Source organism: Sceloporus undulatus, chromosome 4 (genome assembly GCF_019175285.1).
Source record: "Sceloporus undulatus isolate JIND9_A2432 ecotype Alabama chromosome 4, SceUnd_v1.1, whole genome shotgun sequence".
Lineage (NCBI taxonomy): Eukaryota > Metazoa > Chordata > Lepidosauria > Squamata > Phrynosomatidae > Sceloporus > Sceloporus undulatus.
In genome coordinates, this window is record NC_056525.1 from 80,702,385 (window position 1) to 80,723,386 (window position 21,002).

Here is a 21,002-nt window from a genome sequence, read left to right on the forward strand (position 1 = left end):
AAAATTTAATAGTGTAACAGCTAAGAGCAACAAGTCCTGAGAGCAGTGGAAGGAGAGAGAATTAGTGGTGTTCTGGCATACAAGTAACAGCTTTCTCTGTCCATCAATGGCTACCACTTTCTTTATTTTGATGAATTCAATATCTGTAGTCATCCAATATCCTAAGGATTCTCATCTGGCTTCATACATGCTGCAGCATGGTTACTACATAGAACACATAATATATGCATTACTTCTCATGGGAAGTCTCCAAAGAGTTAAGTAACTTCCATGTAGTTCATGCCAATTCTAACCATGCTACAAAATGTTGGATGGATGTGGAAAGTATGTGTCCCTTGAGCACTTAAAAACAGAGCCATATAGATGTCACTACATATGCAGTCACCCTCATTTATGTTGTGTCCAGAGATAACCAGGGGGTCTTTTGATTTCATTTTAACTGCCATGGCTGCATCCTATGGAATCTTGACATTCATAGTTTCATGAGGTATTTGGAATTCTCAGCCAAAAAGCTGTAGTGCCTCCCAAACTATGAATCCCTGGAGTCCAGAAGCTACAATCATGAGAATAAAAATGGAAACAACAGGGTATACTTGTATAGTGTGAAAGGGCGCCAGAACAACCTAGGTTCAGTAAGACTGAAGCTGAGACAAAAAGGGAAAAATTTAAACCATTTTGATAATTTTAGTGGACTAGAATTATTAATGAATATTTCTACTTGGTAAACACACTATCTTAGTTAAGAAAATGGACACTATTCAGATAGGAACCAAATGTTCAATGACAAGGAGCCATGGCCTTTAACTGTTATATTGAAATATTTAATTTTCACTGAATTGTCATAATAGCAACACAATTGGAATGATATGAAGAAACAAATATAGAAAATGGGGAAAAAAATCATTGACATTGGAAATAAGCTAATGGATATAACACGGGTCTTCACATTATATCTGGATAAATTCTTTCTTGGATTTACTCAGACTAATAGTGGAACAAAACCCACAGTACAATACATCCAGGGTTTGGATCCAATTGCTCCTTCCTCAACAATCCCCATCCTACTTTGGTCTACTGGTTGACACATGAAATAAAACTTCCCACAGGTAAGCTGTATTCACCCAATTCCCCAGCAGAAGCATGCAAACACATCTCATGCTGTTTAGGGGATCTACTGATGCTCCAGAGAGCTTTCAGAGGGTCCAGGGGACTGTAGGAAGAAGGAAGAAGAGAAAAAAAAATATTTACAACTTATTTGTGAGTATGCAATTTTCAGGATCCAGCCCAATGTGCTATACAGCTATTTTCTAAGTATATTATATGTATATTGCAATAAGAATGTTTTTAAAATATGATACAAATGTCAGAAAACTTAATTCTGTATCAATTTAACAGTTTAGACATGTGTAGTAACACTGCATTGCAACATTTTAGGTTGTAAACCTCTAAGCAATTATTTAGAGAGGTGTTAGGGTCTCTTTCGCTGGACATCTTCAAAAAGAGGCTGGGCAACTACCTTCTGGGGATGCTTTGGCTGGAGATCCTACATTGGGGGTTGAACTTGATGGCCTATGAGGCTCCTTCCAACTCTATGACTCTATTGCTTTCAGTCTGTGTACAGAACACATGAAGGCCCCTTAAAAATGAGCACTCAAAACATTGCTGAAGTTGCTGGAGAGCTCTCAACACTTTAGCTATACACTACCTCCAACTTCAGAGACAACTGGCTAACAACAGTGCAAGAGATATGTTTCTCTTGTGTCCTACTTGTAGGCTTCCCGTGAACATCTATCTCACCCTGTAGGAAAAAGAATGCTATATAAGATATGTTTGATCCAGCAGAATTCTCTTATGTTTTCTTTTTCTTTGTTGAGTGAACAATTTCACATGAAAAGTTGTTAACAGAACACTGTGATGATGATCAAAGTCCAGCTCATACCAATGAAGGAAGGAAATATACGTGTGTGTGTGTGTGGTATGTGTTTATAATGAAATATTTTGGTGAAGCTTTACTTGTTTCAAAAGGAGTAATAGGCCTTTATCGTGTTTTATTTGTGTTCCCTATGAAATCTTATTTGATCACTCTAACATCATCAATTAGCTATTATTCTGAGAATATTAACAGTACAAGCCTTATTATGCCTTGTTCTGAGAGCCAAGGAAGTATAAAATGGGGGGGGGGGACCTAAAATGGGGAAAAACCTGAACTTTAATATTCAAGAACAACCATTCAAATATACAGAGTTAGTTGTAAATGATGATTATTTCAAATACCATGTGGGGGATGTTTTCACAGTCATGTTTTGATAGAAATTTATTTTCTTATTTTAATAGAGATGTGTCTCACCAGATAGGTGAGATGTGACAAGCACACCACTACTATGCATGTCCTTCCACTCATAAAAATAGGGGACTTCACCTTCTATATAGGGTACTGCATAGTGATCTCTATAGGATAAACACTTGGTTCTGCACATTATTCTACACTTTCTAAAAGCAGTATGTTCTTATATACAGCAGCTTATGAAACTTTAAAAAGTAGATCTGCATCTGTAACCCCAGTTCATAATAACACCATTGACTGCATTCACAGATTCCAAAGCACTTTTTCGTCTTGCGTAATCAATATTATCCATGCCTCAAATGGAACAAACCGAAAACAGGCTCCTCTCACACATACAGTCATAAGCATATACAGTACTGTACTCTACAGATCTGTCCAACATGGATATACTTTGCATGACAATATAAATACAGGTTGAGTCTCCCTTATCCAGAATTCCAAAATCCAAAATACTCCAGAATCCAAAACTTTTTTCATGTGTGACTAAGATAGTGACACCTTTCCCTTTTGATGTTTCATGCACAAACATATTTAAAATATTGTGTATAAAATTACCTTCAGGCTATATGTGTAAGGTGAATATGAAACATCCATGCATTTCATATTTAGATTCCAAGATATCATCTCTAAGATATCTCATTAAGCATATGCAAACATTCCAAAATTTTAAATCCAAAACTCTTCTGACCCAAGCATTTCGGATAAAGGAAACTCAACCTGTATCAAACAAGATGGCAACAAGTGGGATGGCATCTGAAAAACCAAATTAACTCCTGATCTCATATGTAACATTGGCTCCATAACTCCCCATTTCAGCCTAATCCTGAGACAATTCTGTGTCAAAAAATATCCTAAGATTTGTCGATGCCTCTTGAATCCTTTGGTAACTTGGGGAACTTTACACAGTATCCTTTTAATCAGCGCCAGTGCATACAGAAGCCTCCAGCTGGCTGTATTAAGTATGAGTTCTGACTGTATGTAGCAATACCACCTCTGCTACCATCTGCCTACTCACCCGCCTTGGCAGTACCTGCTCTCTTTGAATAGCAGACAGAGAAGAGGAACAAGTCCTAGCCTAAAACAAATCCCCAACACTGCCAACACAGATGAATAAGCAGGGGATGGCAGTAGTGGCACTGTTGAGCCACCTGAATAAGGCTTTCTGACTGACTGTATAAACTAACAAAGCCTGTAACTACTGCAGCCAGCTGGAAGCTTCCATATGCAGGGACTGGTTCACAGCTTCCTGTGTGAACCTGCTGTTACTGATGTGGAATTCAACCTGAAACTAACTAATCTGATATATGACCTAATTAATATCGGGGGGTGGGGAATCACTATGCCATCTCTATTGAAGCATAAGGTAAAAAAGAAGAATTACATTACTCCGACTCCTCATAAGCATTAATATTCTGTCTTTCTGTGTGAAAAGCAAAACATTTCTATCGTTAGTTCAGAAACTTCTCTTTGGTTGTATACTCAATAATTACATGAAATAAAAGGCAAGCACATCCAGGCTAGCATCTCTGCCCAACAGTACTTGAAATAAAATGCATTCTAAAACAATCAGGAAGACGGAGAAAAATTAAAGTGCACATTGCCTACTGCAATTTCCAATCAAACTAGTATGTGTATATTCTCTACATTAAGGTAGGTTTTCATTTTAGACATGCAAAGGAAACCAAGTAACTGGCTTGTCATTTTTACTATCTGCATATTATTTAGGTCACATCCACTTCTGATTCTATCAATCAATGAATCTTTATTTGTCTGTGGCACAAAGTCCATTCTAAAATATTCAGATAATAAGAATACTACTGGCATATATAATTGAACAAAGGAATCGCAAAGCAAGTTGTTGTTTTTTTTAAAAAAGCGCACAAATAAAATAATGTTGCTGGATAAAATGCCAGCCAACAACAATAATAGCATCTATAAGAACTGATCCCCTTTATAATCCACTACTATTGATTTAAAAATTTGCAGCAGATATTTTGGGCTGCTACTGCAAAGGTGGCAATCTTATGTGTAATAGATTTTGAATGATCTGTTACCAGGTCACAAACAATATCATTCTGCTTATGGAAGCTGTTTCTGCAGACATAAATGGAGAAGTCTCTCCTTCCTCCAACTCCTGTTCATCCCAAGAACCTGCTCCAGAAACCCTCCAGAGCAAGCTTCTTATACCATGAAGGGTTCCAGGGAGAAAAGAGAGAGAGAATGTTATTGCTACAGTCACACTGAATTTAGCCCATTATGTTCAATAAAATTATGTATACTAAAAGGCCCAACTGCTCACAAAAGTTATTCACAACATGTGTACTATTGATTTCCTCAAAGATTCTCTCCCTAATTTATAAGGCCATGTTGACTGACAATAGCAAATAACAGAAAGGCAGATCATGGCAAGTGAAATCTTTTCACACCCATCAGAGGTTTTTTTTTTCCTGAAGTAGATTATCTGAAAATTGAAGAAGTGGAAATCATCCATTGTGTTTGCATTTTAATTAGATGAAGCAATTATAAATTCCCAGTGCCGGCATTATTCATATGCTGCAGAAACTAGAGAAAAAATGTCATTCTTAAAGTGTAAAATGGCATTTTAGCAATCTTCCAAGCTCTTTGTATCTCACAGTTAAACTGACACAGCATGAAAACATTCCCCTACTGGTACAGTTTTAGATACCAATTTTCTTTGTGAAAATGTGCAAAAAAAAAAATCTGAAAGTAATTGAAAGAGTTATTGACATGACATACAGTATCCCATATTTCATTAGATAAAAAGTAAGAAGAACATGCCATTGCTCTAATGGGAAGTGTGGTAACAGTGCTTTTAAAAAGGCTCTTGACATTGATGCATTTCTGATAATGCAGAAGACCAAAGCTTATCAGGTTCATAGGAGACTCAATTGCACAGGAATCTAATTATTGAAAGTCTATTTAGTTGTCCTGTTTGCTAAGGCAAAGGTTAACGAGAACTGCACTGAAAAAACCTTCTCTGGTATTACAAAGTATTTCTTACACTGCATGAAATGTAAATGAAATGTATTCTAATCAAGTTCTTCTTTGACTCTTAACTCTTTATAACTCTAGAAGTTAGACCTCTGCTTCTGAGTGATACCACTGAGACAGCCTTCTGCCAAAAAATGAAGTTATAACCAAAAGAGAGGAATTTAAAACAGATACTGACACTAGAAAGCAGAATCTAAGAGATAAACTTTATGAGTGAATTGTTTAAATGACAAAGGAGGAGAAAGTATTCAGACTGTAATTGCTAACATTAAATCTTCATAAATATTAAGTTGGAGGCTCTAATTTCAGATAGAAATTAATTATATTTTGGGGAGTAACACGTTCACAAGTGTTTACACAGCTGAGAGGCCTCAGCTGCAGCAGTTTCAAGCCAAGAGCTTTCTGGACTCATCTGCTTTTCAAGCACATGACTTAACAATCACCAGTTTCATTAAACTTGAAAAGAAAGAAAAAAGAGAGGGAGAAATATCACCTGCAACACTGTCACTTGTTAAAACAGAGTTTAAATCAGATTTGTACATTTTATACATGCTGGACATCCTATCCTACAGGAAGGCTTTCTTTTTTGTTTCTCTGGCTGTTTTCCAAACAGCTGCTGGCATTTGGATTAGAAATCATGGGTTTTCAAATCCTTTCTGGCCTAAACTCAACTAGCAACAGATGACAACACACCAATATATTTCAGAGGTTGCAATTAACCTTGTCTGTGTTTGTTTTTATCTAAAGCTTCAGTTCTACTTCCAACACAAGGACTAGCTACTTTCCATGAAAATACCAGTGCGGCACTGTTCTGCCAAACATGGGCAGCCATCCTTTGCATTCAAAATCTAACTGAACTTTTAAAAATGGGGTGGGGAGAAAGAGAGAGCGTGCAGAAACACATTTTCCAATATACTGTACAAGAAATCTCAAGCATTACAGCAGTGATTGGGAGAGCAAAATGAGAACTATGGCTCTAGTCTAGAAAGGCTTTTCAAGTGGATCATCAGACATGCACATACAACAAAGTTGTTTTGTTTTTTTAAACTTTCTTTTCATGAAAGCCTCCTTGTTTCCTTTTAAGACCTTCCCTTTGTCCTATCCCCTTATCACAAGATGGCTTCTATGATTATTTAGCATGAAGTCTCATTTATTTTGATGGACTTGTTCTTTATTAAGTATACATAGTTTGTTCAGCTTTAAGCACTCCCAGGTAATACTTAAACATGTATTCAAATGATCTTTGGATCAGGCCTTCCTGTATGCAAATCAAAATGCACTATTTTATGTTGTCCCATGGATATTTCCAAAATTCTAAAAGCTGTTAAAATGATACATTAACAAGAGATTCTGGAACATGTGTTTTTTGCCCCATGATCATACAAAAAGCAGGTAGACTAGTATCTAGTATCTTCTACTAGACAAAGATCTAGGTACTTCTTCCCTGAGATTTTTCTCTCTTGCTCTCTAATTTGGTATACATAAAAGTCACAAGCCACAAATGTGCATGCACAACTAATTCTGATCTCCTTCATTGCAGACAATAGGAATCCTAAATTGTTCTGCTGAATAAATATTCATTTTAATCAACATGTTTTAAGCAATTTGCTAAATACATACTTTAGATCTGGGTTTTCAATCTTTGATTTTACCAGCTGTTTTATATTTCCAGCTCCCAGCAGCCTCTACCAACATGACCAATGATCATGGGCTCTAAGAGCTGAAGTCCAAAACATCTGGAAGACCAAAAGTTGCTAAATCTAACAAATGCCAACCTCAACTAGTGGAGGCTCATTGAATCAATAGAACCTATTTAAGTCTTGACTGGGCACGTTCCCACTGGCTCAGTGAGACTCCCATGGTTCTGGCTAACAGGATTTATGATTCAGTGTTTGACTGGATTGGTCAAGTTGTTAAGTAACGAGAATATTTTTATAATGCAGTTAGTTTCCAAGAAAAATGCTGACTTACTGAGTCATCTGTAGCAGAAGCAGGCCAACCTTCCCACAACTGATGTCGAACAGGGATACTAGTCAGGTCATAAACATTTCGTTTAACCTGCAAAAACAACACACATTTGTTTACATGCTGCTGGTATTGCAATTTATAATCTCTATATCCTTTAAAAAGTGTATATGATTACATCCTTTAGCCTCAAAACTATAAAGCAGATCCATTCAGATGTTACCTGTTTGAATATGTGGAACTCAAACAGAAAAGATCATTTGCTCAAAGCAGCCATACAGACTTATCTTATTGATTTATTATTTTAATATATATCCTGCCTTTTTCCAATAAGCTCTTTCCTGCTTTATCTTCACAATGATCATGACTTATTGCCAAAGACCATCAAGTGATTCTCTGAAGATGTCAGCCACAGATGCAGGAGAAACATCAGGAATAAACTCTTCTAGAACATAGCCACAAACCCAAAAAATCCACACAAAAAAATCAAGTGAATTTCATGGGGTTGGGGGCCTTGCATCTCATAAGGCCGACACAAACACTTTAACCCAGGGCTAAGCAATTATGGAGGGTCTAGCAACTATCTTCATGATGTCCCAGTCTTGCTACAAGCCATGGCAACTTTTTCTAGAGAAACCAGAAGTGACCGGAAAGTAATTTCAAATTTCTCCAACCATTCCTGTGAGCATTGAAAACAAGGTGTAGGGGGCTTCTGAAGACTTCCAGGGCTGTGATTCTTCCCCTGGGGGGGAATTCTGGGTAGGAGGGACTCTGGAGGCCATAAAAAAGGCCTTTGTGAGCTTCCCAAACCCACCCCTCCATTGTTCAATTATACCACATTGAGAGCTTGTATCAAAATTAAAGTTAACTACCTTCATGTGCACTATCACTTTTTTAAAAAAGTATACTTAATAACTCTGAAAGAGAATGGCTTGAATTCATAGATGGCTAAACAGTCTAAAGACACTTTTGTTCATCCAGAATCCCCTTCTTCCCCATCAATTTTTTCTTACTAATTTTCCTACTGAAACCCAGACATTTCCAGAGGCTCCATTATCCACCAAGAGCAGCTGTAAGAGTACAAAATCTGTGGAGGGCCCATTGGTATTACAGTCACTGCCACATTAGTGACCATAGATCCAGCCCACTGGTATTACGTTCTCTGCTACATTAGACTTTTGCTAGGCTTTCCACACTGTGAAGCCAATGTTATTTTAGGATTAATCATTATTCATTCATTAATATTTTTAGCATCAAACCCACCTCAAAAACCCATGTAATATTTTTTTTAAAACACATGGCTAATTCAGAAGTAGGATAATCAGAAACCCAGAAAATAAGAAAAATAAAATATTTATTGATAAATAAATAAAATATAATATAATTAGTATTTTCTCTTTAAAAACTATAAAAAAGGGATATATATTCATGATACTTTCAAAGGATTCTGGAAAATATTGAGGCAAGGCAGAATCTATAACACCCCTCCCTCAACGTCACATTGCTTCAGAGGATATCTGCTTGAGCCACATGGTCAAGTTGGTTAGATGGTGATAAAGAGAATAACTCATTTTCAGACACTCTAACACACACCCAAATTCACCCATAATCCATCCATTTCCCAGCTATTTTTTCTTAACCCTTTCTCTATTTCTGTATTTCTCTATTTCTGATCCCTTTTCCTTTTCCCTCCTTCCCATCCTGGATGCTGTTCCACTCACACATGGTCAGTAGGCTTTTTAAAAAGCAGCTTCCACTGACACCAACTTAACATTATCAAAATTCCACTGCAGGTTTATAGTGTAGAAACTACTATGCAACACTACAGGAGACATAACTGTCATCTTAGTTTGGCAGTCTGTTTATTGCTACCTATACCTACATAATAATACTAATACGAATAATAATAATAATAATAATAATAATAATAATAGGATTTATTTATATACCGCCCAATCACTGGGAATCTGAGCGGTTTACAACAGAGGGGATAATAGACAGTTCCCTGCCCTCAGGCTTACAATCTAAAAGACATGACACAAAAGGAGAAGGGAATGGTGAGGGGGGGGAGGTTTCTTCTAAATGCTTCTAAACTCCATTTGGATCATATCACGATACATCATTCAAAGCCGATATCCACAATATCCGATAAAGTAAGGAGGGAAGACCAAGAGGAGACTGCCACCCCAAAATAATCTAATATATGATAGATGCAAAAAGCAAAATTCAAAACCACTCTTGCATCTATGGCTGCCCAGCTAAAAATACCCAGACATATCATCAAAGGTCTGAAGCAGGGGTAGGCAACCTGCAGCCCGCGGGCCGGATGTGGCCCGGCAAGGCCTTGGGACCGGCCCCCGCTCGGTCCTGCCTCCAATTGCCGCCGGAGCCTTTGGCCTCTCGCGTGAGGGCGTGGGGCCTTTGGCTTATCAGGAGGAGGCAGGCGAGGGGGGGCAAGCAGCGGGCAAGGGGGGCAATTGTCTATCGAAGCCTCAGAAACATGCATTTATATTAACATTTTTTTAAAATCAGCAAATTTTTTCGCATGTCCTCCATTTTTTAAAAAAAAATGTCCTCCATTTGAAAACTTTGTCCTGGTTTATTTATTTATTTATTTTAAAATTATTTAATTATTTATCTTTTGGCTTTGGCCCCCCAGTTGTCTGAGGGACAGCAACCCCGCCCCCGGCTCAAAAAGTTTGCCTACCCCTGGTCTGAAGTCTACCCTGAACAATAATAGCAGGTATACTTCAGATAACAAAGTAAATACTCTGCTAAATAAAAAAAAATATTCCTCAACAAAATTAACTTCAAAAGGAGAGTATGGTGGAAATCATGTGGCCCTCCAGATGTTTTTCAACTGCTTCTGAGAGACTTGTGTGTAACTACTCAATTACAACTTATTACAAATCATTCTACCACCTGCACCCATAACTGAAATAACATAAGGTTTTTTTTTCTTACTTCACTAAAGGTATTATTTATTTTACAAATGCAGGATGTTTGCTATTGTCAATGCTGCTTTATGAATGGAGACTAGTTATTTTCTACATACATACCTCAAAGCTTTAATATAATATTTTTAAAAATATTATTAAAAACAGACAAAAATAAACAGTAACACAAATAAACAACAACATATTACACGAAAGAAAAATTTCCCTGTTAGCAATATTTTGTGCTTATTCAATATTTCCAAACTGTTCCTTATCATAATGATATGATAAATAAAGCTTTAATATAATTACTGATGTCTGTATTTCTTTGCATTACATTCTCTGAGACCTCAGTGCCTACATTTTCTTTCCTTACACATAAGTAATTTAACTGCCACATAGTGATATACTCCCTGCATCTGGTCAAGCAGGCATTAGTCCACTTAAGATTATTTCATAAATCTGTCAGGCTTTAAGGTACGATACTTTTTTTTTATGCCACAGACTCATACAGGAGCTTACTATAGTTTGATACCATCTTTGTGTACCAGTTAAAAAATGCAATCCATTAATGGATTATGTATTTTTTTTCATCCTAAGTATGCTCTGTTAATAGTTACCAGCAATATTTTCAAGAGGACAAAAAAAAGTTAGAGGAATACAGCTTTCCCATAATTTTTTGTGAATCACATAATAACAATAATCTTTGAATTTTAAGATGTACTGGTCATTTTCCAGAGGCCACAAGAAATAGCATAGCTCCCTCTCTATTTACAGAAAGTAAAAATATGTTTGATCACTTACCAGCTGAATTAATTTGTAATTTTTTTATCCTCAGCAGGCAACAAAGTGACTATTAATGTAAATAGGTTCTCAAAATACCATATTATTATGTTTTGTTTTTCTAAAATGATAAGAATAATAAATCAAGATGACCACACTGAAATTTTGTATGTCTACATTTCAAAAATCTAACATTTTATCTATGTAATACTGCATACTAAAAAGCAGTCACACAAGGGAAATAAAGCAAAGGGCCATCAACTGCACCCGCAATCCCCCACAAAGTCTGTGAAATAAAAATAACTAAAATCTGAACTTGGATTCCTTACATTCTTTTCTAATTCCAAAGTACAACACCACAGCATTATGAAATAAACAGTATTCTCCTTTCTCCATTCACTCATCTGTAACTGCACAGATTTCAATAACATTCCTTTGCTATTCTAAGCCTGAAAGGCATGCCCTGGTTATAGTGTTATGTTGGTATAAAGCACAATGCCAGACTGATGTGCTGAACAAAAGTGATCAAAGTTTGAGTAACGTTAGCAAACGCACAAGTATTCTGCCTCATTATTCAACCAGAATGACATCTGTTGAGCAACTCGTTGCAGAATACACTAGTTGTTAGAGACAGGCCTCAGCTGGGAGGTACCATGTAGAAAGCATTAGGGCGATGTTTGGTTAAACAAACTGTTGAGGCTATATTCACAAATGGGTTCTGAAAAGATGCCAAAGCCAGTCCTCACAGACAGTATTTTAAAATAATAATAACAACAACAACATTTAATTTTCATCCTGTGCAATGCCAAAAGATGTAATTGTTTAAAAATCTGCCAATATAACTTTTTAAAATGTACTTACATAGCCTAAAAATTTGTAAGATTCTAGGCTGGAAACAATTCTACACAGAGTGAAGCATACTGCTATGCAGGTAAGACTGAAGCATGAAAAAGCAGATTTTAGCTGGGGTTGGAAGTCCAGAAGAACTTGGTCTAGGCTGTATCCCCATTAACATGAGGGGGAGGTATGTGAAAGTATAGATAATACTTGATGACATTTGTGCCAACACACTGCCTTTGTCAGTCTCAGTAGGAGCCAGTGCAACTGAAAATATTTACAGGTCCCAGAACATAGGCAAGGAAATGAGCTAGTGCCGTAGTCGCCAGTAAGTATGAAAAAATGACACTAAATTCCATTACAAAGGAGAAGGTTATAAGGTGTGTCATACAACAAATACATATGCATGCCGTTATCTGACATCTAATAGCATCCAGTGGCTGAGCTGCTATTTTGCAGTATGGATGCTCAGAAACATTCTTATCTGATAAAATTATTCTGTTAACAAGACAATATTCCCAGGAGTCTGACTTCAGCATGGAAATTAAATATTGGTTTGCATAGAAAAGGAAAGCAATACAGGCCATAGGACAAGGAAGAAAATCTTGCACTCATTTTGCTGTGTGCTGCCCTAGAGGCATTTTGTCTGTCTGGGCTATGTGTGGCTCAAGACTACTTTGTAGGCCCCTCTTGGATCTCTGCAGCTGCCACCCAACCAGAGGAGGAGGAGGAAGAGGAGGAAAGAAAAAAAAGGGGGGGGGGAAGGTAAATGTAAGGCTCCAGAAGTGTTGGCTTACCTTTAGAACAAGGTATAGATCTCACCGTATAACTTGTTTTGTCTCCAATCCCAAGGGACTTTGTTGAGGGGGCTAGCACAGTCCACAGTGGGACACAGGGACCAAAAACTGATCCCTAGATCACTGACATTTGTTCACTTTTGTCCCTTTTATGATGAAAACCTCTTTTAACTTAAAACTGTAACTGTAAATAAAAAATGCATTTTTTACAGGTATAGAATGAGTAGAATGTGAGTTCAGGACGAAGCCTAAATTAGCCAACTGACAGTCAAGAGACAAAACTTTCTTTATAAAATTAAAATGAAACATTTTGCTTGAGAGAAATTTGTTTCCAAAATAAAAGTAGAGGATGTAACTCTCTAGATGCTACTGTAATGTGTTATAAGTACATACTTCTCCAACCAGATACAGAAACAGATGATAGACTGGCTCCTCTTTAGCCTGATTTATCATTATTTCACATAAACTGATGATAGAACAACTGACAAAATCAGACTCTCAAAATGTCTGCCCCTTTTCCAGACTGGCATTTACAATAAACAATGTCCCACATATTGGAAATGCTCAATGTACACTCCAATTCCCAAGAAAGGGGGCCACAGGCAGTGAAGTAACCACAGGACCATTGCATTATACTCCCATGCAAGCAAAGCGATGATCAAAATTCTACAACTTAGCAGCACACGGTATCTTGGAGCAAGAAATGCTAGATGTCCAAGCTGGGTTCAGGAAAGGAAGAAGGACCAGGGACCATATTGCAAACATATGTTGGATAATGGAGCACACAAGAATTTCAAAGGAAAATCAGGCTGTGCTTTATAGATTACAGCAAAGCCTTTGACTATGTAAATCAGGGGTAGGCAACCTTTTTGAGCCGGGGGCCGGGTTGCTGTCCCTCAGACAACTGGGGGGCCGAAGCCAAAAAATAATTAAATATTTTTTAAATGTTTAAATAAATAAATAAAAATAAAAAATAATTCCTACATACACTGCACATATCATATTTTGAAGTAAAAAACAAAATGGGAACATAGACAATATCTAAAATGAAGATATTCCTACAGGCCCGCCGCTGTGTTCTAAAATGGCGGCGAAGTCTCGCGCAACCTTTCCCGTCCTGCCCCGCAACAGGAAAGGTCATGCGAGACTTCGGACACCATTTCAGAACTCAAAATGGCGCCCGGAGTGGCGTGGAAGCTGAGGCAGGGGTGGCAATCAGCGGCAGGACCAGGCTGGGGCTGGTCCCAAGGCCTCACCGGGCCGGATCCGGCCCGTGGGCCGTAGGTTTCCGACCCCTGATGTAAATCATGAAAAGCTGTGGATCACTGTTAAAGAAATGAGTGTGCCACAACATTTGCTTGTCCTAATGTATAACCTATATTCAAGACAAGAGTAGGACAGAATACAGAGAAATTGAGTGGCTTCCAATTGGCAAGGGGGTCAGGCAAGGCTGCATTTTTTTACCCTGAAACTGTCTGAACATGTCATTCATACAGCATGATTAGATGGGGAGGAAGGAGGTGTGAAAACTGTAGGAAGGAACATCAACAATTTAAGATATGCAGATTCTACCATACCATACTTTCAGATGAAATTAGCAAAGACTTGGGATGATTACTGAGGAAATAGTCAAGGAAGAATGTGGAAAGGCAGGTTTATGTTCAACATTCAATAATAATAATAATAACCAGATGACTTACATAATTTTAAAGAATGAAGAATGCAGTCAATAAGTCCAAGAAGAAGACTTGGACTACACAAGATCCTGAAGTGTGAAAACATTTCACTGAATAATAACTGCTCCTTTTGGAACCACAGCAGGAGGCAGCCTCGGGGCTGCGGTGTTTGCCGTGGCCCTGGGGCAATCGGGCAAGGAACAGCTTCTGGCCACTCCTTCCTGCCCATCTACTTCATCCCCAATACTTATATCAGATGGCTAGATTCAATTGAGAGATGCCACGGCCATGAATCTGTAAGAGCTGAGCAGTGCAGTTGAAGACAGGATGACTTGGAGGTCTCTCATTTATAAGGTCGCCACAGATCAACATGAAGGCAGTTAATAACAAAAACAAGACGTAGACAATGAAGACATCAACTAGTTCAAGATTTTCCATACCTTGATTCAGTCATTAATCAGAATAAAGACTGCAGTCAAAAAGGGCAGATATGAAAGAAATAGACAAGATCCTAAGGTGCAAAGATATAACACTGAATACTGAAGTTACCGTTTCTATGTGGGACCATGAAAGCTAGGCTCAATCATCAATCAGAATGCAGACTGCAGTTAATAAATCAGAAGAAGACTTGGAACTCTCCCTAGTAGCCAAGATGATTAAACTGAAGCCGAAAACAGATGGGCCAAAAGCCACCAGAAAAAGAAATGGCAAACAGAAAAATAATCCTACTGGTGGCTGGTTTAGAGCTGCAGCAGTGGACAGCTTTAAGAGTGGGCCATGCGGTTGCCACAGTCCCGGGCCGAACACATCCCGACTGCAGTTAGACCAGTCAGAGCCAGAGGCTGCTCCCAGCCGCCCATCTGCTTCACTCCCAAGATTGTCATACTTTTGACATATAATGGGAAGACATGACTCACTAGAAAAGATAATAATGCTTGGCAAGGAGGAAAGCTGTAGGAAGAAAGGAAGACCACTCTGCAGATGGATAGATAATCAAGGAAGCCACAGCCCTGTGTTTGTAAGACCTGAGCAGGGGCGTTGATGATAGGGTAACTTCGAGGTCTTTCAATCATAGGGTCGTCGTAGGTCAAGTTGACTTGGCAACAGTTAAAACAAATTTACAACAATGCATAGTTCTCTGTTCATTCACTATGTTTCTAAACCCTGGAATTTCGATATGTATCTGGTTTGAATACTAAAGCACTTTGGTGCATATATTCAGGATATACCTTGCATTTTGAAAAAGAAATAAATGCCTATAGAATCTATTCAAAACAGAATAGCAACAATGTATCATATTATATATCTTGAAATTGAAAATACAAACATTTAATTACTTTAATTTTATTTATTCGTTTTTATGTGTCCTTGGTACATAATTGTTCTGTCACAAAACATTCCTAGCATACAAAATTAGTAAATTATTAGAAAAACATTCTGCAGTATTTCATTTTGGGAAATATGGATAAAAACTGAGTCTAAAAAGATCTCCACTGCCTACAAAAAATTTGTAGAAAATTTTCAAAACAAATGTAAAGTGTTCTAATATATCAGAAGAACAACACAGTAGCCACAAGTTGGTTAACAAGTTAAACTTGCAGAGAATTCACTGAAGTGAATGGGATTATCCCAGTGGTTCTCAAACTTTTTCACCCTGGGCTCTCCATTTTTCTGGCAGCTCTCCATATTCAACATGATATATGAATAAAAATATTTTGCTTTTTAGTGTGCGTATTTTCATTCACATGTTTATGTATCATATTTTAACATTTTATAAGAAAATTACATTATTCAAATTAGAACATTTTTATTTCAATAAATTCAGTACCCAACTCAACACAATGTTTATACTTGATGTGATGCACATGCTTGTTTCTGAGAACAAAGTTTACTAAAATGAGGAGTAATATTAGAAAGAGCAACTGTCAGTTCTTTGGTGACATCAAGTCTTGCATGATATTTACTATTCATAGCTATCAAGTGCGCACATCTGGAGAAATGGCTGTCATGCTGAGCAACTTTTGCTCCAAACATTTCTCCTGAAGCAAATGTATTAGGAGAAATGCTTGGAGCAGCAATCGTCAAAAAAGCCAACCTCTTACTGAAACCGGCTGCTCTGTGAATAGAAGGAAAGCATCCTTTAGGCCAGTGGTCGCTAAACTGTGCCCTTAAGAGATTTTGAACTTCAGCTCCCAGAAGCCTCAGCCATGTTAGCCAATAGTATGAATTTTGGGAGCTGAAGTCCAAAATGCCTTAAAGAGTACCACTTGGGGACCACTGCTTTAGGCCAACTCTTTCCCAAACCATTGCCACATGCACACAAGCTCCCAACCACATACTGACACTCACTTCCTTCCCTTCTTCTTTTACTCCATGCCACATTGTTTAACATTGAAACAGATTCTGAAAAATGTGTTCCAAGCACTTTTCCTCTCTGGGAAGGGAGCTAATCAGTGCCTGAGGTTGGTGCCCCTCTTGAGGCATGCCCCACCATTTGAGAACCTAGGGATTAGCTAGAAAGTATTTGACTTGTTCCAAGAGTCCCAATGAGTATACTCTAAACAATAGCTAATTCCCACTCCTTTTTATTGCAATTACCTGCTTTTTAGGACAGGTATAATACAGAAAAATAGCAATTACAATTACATGCTTTTTTAGGTTGCTGGGATATAAGAAAACACAAATGGAAAGAATTCAAGTCCCTAGTATCTTTTTATTTCATGCAAATCAATTAAGGGCACGCTGAAGCGAACAGCTGGGCAGCTTTGTAAACTGTGTAGATACACAATTATTTTAAGATTATCATCAGTGCAATAACATGGTTTGTGCTGCAATGTATAAGTGGATGGTGTCTTTCAAATATCACATGCCCTGCCCCCAAAGGCTTGTTGTTTAAGGGCACCTGCGGTAGCACTGGAAAACAAACAGATCAATACAACAGACAAATGGAGTGGTGAGGGGTCATTTACGCAGGATTGTATTACAGAACAGGTGGGTTCCAATGATTCTTTTTAAAAGGAGGGAAGAGAGGAAGCATGAAACAGTGTTTATCAGTAATGTTCCCTTAGTCACATTAATCAAGCATGTCTAAGGCAGGAATCCTAAACTCATTTACCTGTGAGTAAAACCCATTGAACTGCATAACATTCTTATAGCTTCATTTAGAACTTTAATGACAGTGAAAAGGGAGGTATTAAAGGACTGGGTGGTGAAAAACAGATTAAAGAGGAAAATTTATTGGGATAATTTTCTTCTTCTTTTTTGTTTTTGAGGGTCAAAGCCTAGTTTAATGCCATATCCAATATCAAAATCAACTCACATTTAATTGTTTGAGCTTACTTTTTATTTTCAAAAAATATTTACTTCTGTCTTAACTGTAACCTTCTCCCTTCCCATTCTCTTTTTCCTTTCTCTTCCTTCCTCTGTGGCATTCCTTACCCACCCTACACTCCTCAAACACTGATTCTAGTGCAAAGGGTGCCATTCAGGTCAGAAAACAACTAAGCTGTGGGTCGCAAACTACCAGACAAAAACTAATGGGATGAAGGTACAAGTGAAAAGGAAATGATGTTTATGCTCTGACAACTGATTTGGAAGGAAGCGGCAAATGATAAAACCTTTTGTTGTTTTCTGTGCCTTCAAGTTGTTTCTGACATATGGCTACTCTGAAGTGAACTTGGGGTATTCTTAGCAACATTTCTTCAAATGAGTTTTGTCGCTGTCTTCCTCTGAGGCTGAGAGAATGTGACTTGCCCAAGGCCACCTAATGGGTTTTATGGCTGAGCAGGGAATTGAACTCTGGTCTCTAGCTCTGTAGTCCAACATTCAAACCACTACGCCACACTGATTCTCTATAAATCTGTTCTATAGAGATATTTAATTTCTTTATGTTTGCAGACAGTTTTTTTTCCCTTTCCTTTTCTTTTCTTTTTTGGTCCTTTAATGGGTTCCTCTGTTTCCTGGGCTTTTGTGGGTGTTTGCCTTTGTTAGCTGCTTTGCAAAACTGTGGTTAACAAATGACCAGGAATTAGGGCCCAGTACTGAGTAATGTCCAAGTTTTCAAATGCCACCAAATTGTTAAGGCTAGTTAAAACAAAACAGATTGCTTCTGGCTAGAACAAATGTGTAAGCCAAGTGCCCCCAACAAGCTGGGTACTCATTTTACCAACCTATGAAAGCATGGGGGGCTGAGTGGACCTTGGAGCCCTCCTCTAGGATTGAACTCACAACCTTGTGGCTGAAGCAGCAAAATGAAATGAAAATAAACCTGCCAGTAACACTATATGGATCTATAGTGCAATCACATTTAGAATGCCACAATAAAAAAAGGATATTGGGGAAAATGCAAAAAAAGGGCAGCCAATATGATAAAGGGATTGGAGCTACTCTCCTGGGACAAACAGTTAAAACATTTGTGTTTTGCTAAAACAAATTAAGCAGAAACGTGTGTAAAATTATGTATGTTTGGAGGAATTCAATAGGGAGAAACTTTCCTATCTGTATGCTTCCAAGTTGCCTGCCGACTTATGGCAAGCCTATGAATTTCATAAAGTTTTCTTAGAGCAAAGAATACTTAAGATATTGTTTTGCTAGTTCCTTCCTCTGAAATATAGCCTACAGCACCTGGTATTCACTGGCAGTCTCCCATCTCATCTAAGTACTGTCCAAGGTAGACCTTGCTAAACTTCCAAGATCAGATACAATCTGGTGCCTTTTGGTTATTTAGCCCCAAAGTAGTTATGCCACTCCAATCTGTTTGGATCAGACCTCATGTAGAATACTGTGTCCTAACCTGGAAGCAACAGTTCAAGAAGCATATTGAAAAGTTGGAACACATTCAGAGAAAAGCAACCAAGATGATCAAAGATCTAGAAATCCATCCATATGAGGAACTAGTGAGGGAGTAGGATATGTTTAGCTCGAAGAAGAGAAGCCTGAGAAGTGACATGATACCTATGTTTAAATATCTGAAGGGATGCCATGTAGAAGATGAAGCAAGCATGTTTTCTGCTGATCCAGGAACTAGAAGTCAAACCAATCAGTTACATTTTTTTTAAAAAAAAGTGGTTCCACCTAAATATTAGGAAGAACTTTTTTACAGTAAGAGCTGTTCAGCAGTGGAATAGATTGTCTCTGAGTGTGATGGGCTCGCCTTCTTTGGAAATGTTTAAACAGAGGATGGATAGGCATCTTTCAGAAGTATATTCCTTCCTTAGATCAGATGGCCTATGCGGCTCCTTCCAACTCTTCTGATTCTATAAGACAAGGTAGCGCATTTAAGACTAACTGATATATTTTACCTTCAGTGACTGTGGATTTCAATCCCCTTCTCCAGATGCATTAACTGTGACAATTGCACCAACTGCTAGTTTCTTTTTGGGTGTTCTCTAACATGTTGATTGACCTTTAAAGCCCTAAAGGTCTCAGACCAATTTCTTTGAAGGACTGCTTCCACTGTCTGTACTTCGGGTTTGGTAGCCAGAATCCTATTTATGTGACCACCTGTCAGAATTATTAGACTGGCACACATGAGTGAGGTGCACTTTTCCACTGCTCCCCTGCATTTGTGGAACTCTTTTCCAATGAAGGTATGTCATACAGCATCACTGGAGGCTGTTAATTTCAGGCCCTAAAAGCATGGTAACCCACTGAGTGGTCATGGGCAAGCCACATTGTCTCAGCCTCAAGAGGAAGGCAAAGGCAAACCTCCCCTGAAAAATTATTGCCAAGAAAACTCTGTGATAGGTTCACTGTAGGGTGACCATAAGTTGAAAATGACTTGAAGGCACACAGCAATAACAAAAGACCCACTTATTTGCTAACTGACCAGCACTGCCTTCAGACAGAACCTGAATCCCAGGGAGGCACAATAAAATGAAACAGATTTAACAAAGTGATGAGGGTCCAAAACCAGAAATAACCCAGTTTGAGACTGTTTTAACTGCCTTGGCTCAGTGCTAGGGAATTCTGGGAAGTGTAGTTTTGTGAGATATTTAGCCTTCTCTATCAGAGCTCTGGTGCTACAGTAAACTACAATTCCCAAGATTCCCTAGCACTGAGCCAAGGCAGTTAAAGGAGTCTCAAACTGGATAATTTCTGCAGTCTGTTTTGGACCTTAGAAACTGTTGTTGTTGTATGCCTTCAAGTGGTTTCCAGCTCATGGTAAATCTATCATGGGGATTTCTTTGTAAGATTTGTTCAGAAGAAGTTTGCCATCACCTGTTTATAAAAACACTAGATGTTTCAACTTCCACCTTCCTTGGTGATGTCCACTGGAGGAGAACATACATGCACACACACATGCACATATACATCTGAATGGCTAATATCTTTAGTTGAAATTTTTTACAGAATTAATCTGTATGCTTCAGGCCAGAAGTGTTTTGTATTTCAGATTTTTTTGTATTTTGGAGTACTGTACCTGTGTTTACATACTGTACATGATGAGATATTTTGGAGAAGGGACCCAAGTCTAAACACAAAATTTATTTGTGTTTCCTATACACCTTATACACATAGCTTGAAGAATTTTTATAAAATGTTTTAATAGTTTTGTGCATGGAACAACGTTAATGGTGTACATATTCATTTGTTTCATGCACAAAATTATTTTAAAATATTGTATAAAAACAGAAAGCAAAAGTGTCACTAT

General features: G+C 37.9%; 1 protein-coding gene across 1 annotated transcript in view; it reads right to left on the bottom strand.

Annotated features, from left to right (window-relative positions):
* Positions 1-21,002, bottom strand: part of FAF1 (Fas associated factor 1) — a 251,438-nt gene that overhangs the window by 98,327 nt on the left and 132,109 nt on the right. Inside the window, exon 8 of the mRNA XM_042462675.1 lies at positions 7,328-7,414. Within this exon, the coding sequence (XP_042318609.1) occupies positions 7,328-7,414 (87 nt within the window). The remainder of the gene's footprint in view (positions 1-7,327; positions 7,415-21,002) is intronic.